Raw genomic sequence first — 2,884 nt, 5'->3', positions numbered from 1 at the left:
TGAGGTAGCTTCTCCGGTGAGTGGCGACTGATTCTTCCTTCCCTACACGGCTGCCTCCTTCCTACGAAAATTGACTGACCCGAATTTTATTTTCAGGCGAGTTACGTCTTGCAATTGTATAGAACTATATCTATATCCTTATATAGTGTGCGAATAACTTTGAAAGATGGTCATTGGATGAAACCAATCCGACGATGCAGAGATGACAAATCCGAGCACTACTAGCTGTTGGATACCATCTATATTCCATCAGATTTTGTCACATGTACAATCTAGAAGACTCTATGGTTGAACTTAAGCATAATGCACAAATCTTAAAACACAAGCACTTCTCCTTTGTTCTAGAATCTTTCGTATTATAATTGCCCAATTTGTTTTCTAGATGAATCGTCATTATTTGTTCTTACTTTATGCTTTACAACGCACAATTTAATGAATCTTAAAATAGTTTAGCTTTTTTACAAAACTAATTGATTTTGAATGAGATGAACTATAAGAATTAAATGAACATCTACATCATGCATATATGACTCAAAACTTACATGCTATAATGTGGTATTTGTTTATAATTTGATTGCCAAATCTCATGTGTGCAACGCGGCGTGTAGCTTAGTAGTTGTAGTAGGGATATTGTATACAGGGATAGGACAAACTAAAACTCAGCATGTGAGAGGCTGCTGCGAGCTACAGTCGCCTTCACGTACGCATCATTTTTTTCCTCCGTGACGCTGCCTTACTATATTCGGGGCACATGGCTAGTGCGTGACTCTGGTCAGTACGATCCAAACCAGTTCCGGTTATAAATGATGCCCACTACTCGACGTCAGGAAGAGCCCACCACCATTGCACTCCAAAGCTTCAGCTCAAGCTCAAGCTCCACATCAACAATGGCGAGCAGCAGCTCAATGCTGGCCGTCCTAGCCACCCTGGCCCTGCTGCTCTCCCCAGCCGCCTCAGCCCTGTCGTCCACGCTGTCCCCGGACTTCCACGCGGAGACGTGCCCGCAGCTGGACGGCATCGTGCGCGCGGCGGTGCAGGCCGCCCTCACGAGCGAAATCGCCATCGCCGCTGGCCTCGTCCGCATCTACTTCCACGACTGCTTCCCGCAGGGCTGCGACGCCTCCATCCTCCTCAACTCCACCTCCTCCCGCGAGACGGCGCTGGGCCCCAACCTCAGCATCCAGCCGCGCGCCATGCAGCTCGTCGAGTCCATCCGCTCCACGGCGCACGCCGCCTGCGGGCCCGTTGTCTCCTGCGCCGACATCACCCTGCTCGCCACCCGCGCCGCCGTCGTCGCCTCCGGGGGTCCCACCTTCCCCGTGCCCCTCGGCAACCTCGACAGCCTCGCCCCGGCGTCACAGGACAAGGTGTTCGACCTCCCGTCGCCGGCCACCGCCAGCGTCGCCGCTCTGGTGCAGTCCTTCGGCACCAGGGGACTCGGCGACGTGGCCGACCTCGTGGCGCTCTCGGGCGCGCACACCATTGGTCGGTCGCAGTGTGGGTCCTTCTCCGACCGGTCTCAGCGCGCCGACGACACCTTCTCGAGGAAGCTCGCCGCCAACTGCAGCAAGAACCCGGACCGTCTGCAGAACCTGGACGTGATCACCCCGGACCTGTTCGACAACGGGTACTACAAGGCGCTGGGGTTCAACCAGGGCGTATTCACCTCCGACATGGCGCTGGTCAAGAACAAGACCACCGCGCCCATCGTGAAGCAGTTCGCCGCGAGCAAGGACGCCTTCTTCGCGCAGTTCGCCAAGTCGATGACCAAGCTCGCCAGCGTGCCCAAGCCGGCGGGCAACGTCGGGGAGATCCGCCGCTTCAGCTGCCTGAGGACCAACGCCCAGAGCGTCGTCCTCATCGACACCGCCGTCGACGCTGTCGATGAGGAGGAGGGCTTCGCCGCTTCCGCATGATCGATCGTTCCTGCAGCCGACAGGCATGCAGTACCCCGCAGACCGCGCGTGACGTTAGCGTGTAGCGCACTGCTGTACTACTAGTGTGTTGTTCGTCTGTGGGTTTGAGGGTTTGTGTTGACTGTTTTTGTTGCGTTGGAGTAGTAATAATAAGACGACGCATGCGGCGGACTCATGCATGTCATCGAGAAATGTTTGTAGATTCTCATGCCGGTCTCACTGTTGAAATCTAGTACTCCCTCCGTCCCATAACATGAGAGGGTTGCGTTTTTAAAAATGTCAAAAACGTTTTTATATTATGAAACGGAGGGAGTAGCTCTTTATTTTGTACGTATATTTCATATAGTAGTATGTATTTTCATGTGTTCATCGATGCAGGAGTGATGAGAGCAGCACGTACGGCCAGTACCGAGCTGCTCCTCGCTATTTTGTTTTTTAATTTAGCTGCAAGTCAGTCAACTAACTTTTGATTTTGGGTTGGTCGATTTTGAGTGAAGGAAGAAGAAGGCAAGGAAGGAGAAGGAATGGCTTCCCCGGAGAGAAGGAAGGAGAAGGAATGGCTTCCCCGGAGAGAAGGAAGGGGCTCGCCGTCATCACCCCATTGTCTATCTTAGGAATCAAGGTGTGGCGGTGATGAATGGCGGTGCTGGGGGTGGCGGTGGGGCTTCACCGGATAAAAAAAAGTGGATGCAGGCGGGGCTAGAGGATGGCCGGGGGCGGCGGCATGCACGGTGGTGGGGAGAGGTTGTAGGGAGGGCGGGGCGGCGAGGCTGGTGCGGGAGCGCCGGCGGCCTGGCCAGTGGCAGCAGGGCGGCAGGGGAAGAAGATCTGTTTTCAAGAAAAAACGATTGGAGGTAGAAGAGATAATCTGATGCGTTCGTTTTTTATCTAACGCTTCGTGTTGATTTGACTGACCCCAAATGAAATTTGGGTCGACTGCCCTGTAGCCATTCCCTTAGTTTTTTGGT

The 2,884-nt window shown here is 53.5% G+C and overlaps 1 protein-coding gene across 1 annotated transcript; it reads left to right on the top strand.

Annotated features, from left to right (window-relative positions):
- The first annotated feature begins 838 nt into the window (after positions 1 to 838).
- On the top strand, positions 839 to 2,118 carry LOC119357264 (peroxidase 66-like). Its single transcript, XM_037624257.1, has one exon. The coding sequence runs from the start codon at positions 888 to 890 to the stop codon at positions 1,914 to 1,916; it is 1,029 nt and encodes a 342-aa protein (XP_037480154.1). The 5' UTR covers positions 839 to 887; the 3' UTR covers positions 1,917 to 2,118.
- Positions 2,119 to 2,884: the final 766 nt, after the last annotated feature.

Source organism: Triticum dicoccoides, chromosome 2A, assembly GCF_002162155.2.
Source record: "Triticum dicoccoides isolate Atlit2015 ecotype Zavitan chromosome 2A, WEW_v2.0, whole genome shotgun sequence".
Lineage (NCBI taxonomy): Eukaryota > Viridiplantae > Streptophyta > Magnoliopsida > Poales > Poaceae > Triticum > Triticum dicoccoides.
Note: the sequence above shows the minus strand (reverse complement) of the source record. Positions and strands in the feature narration are given on the sequence as shown.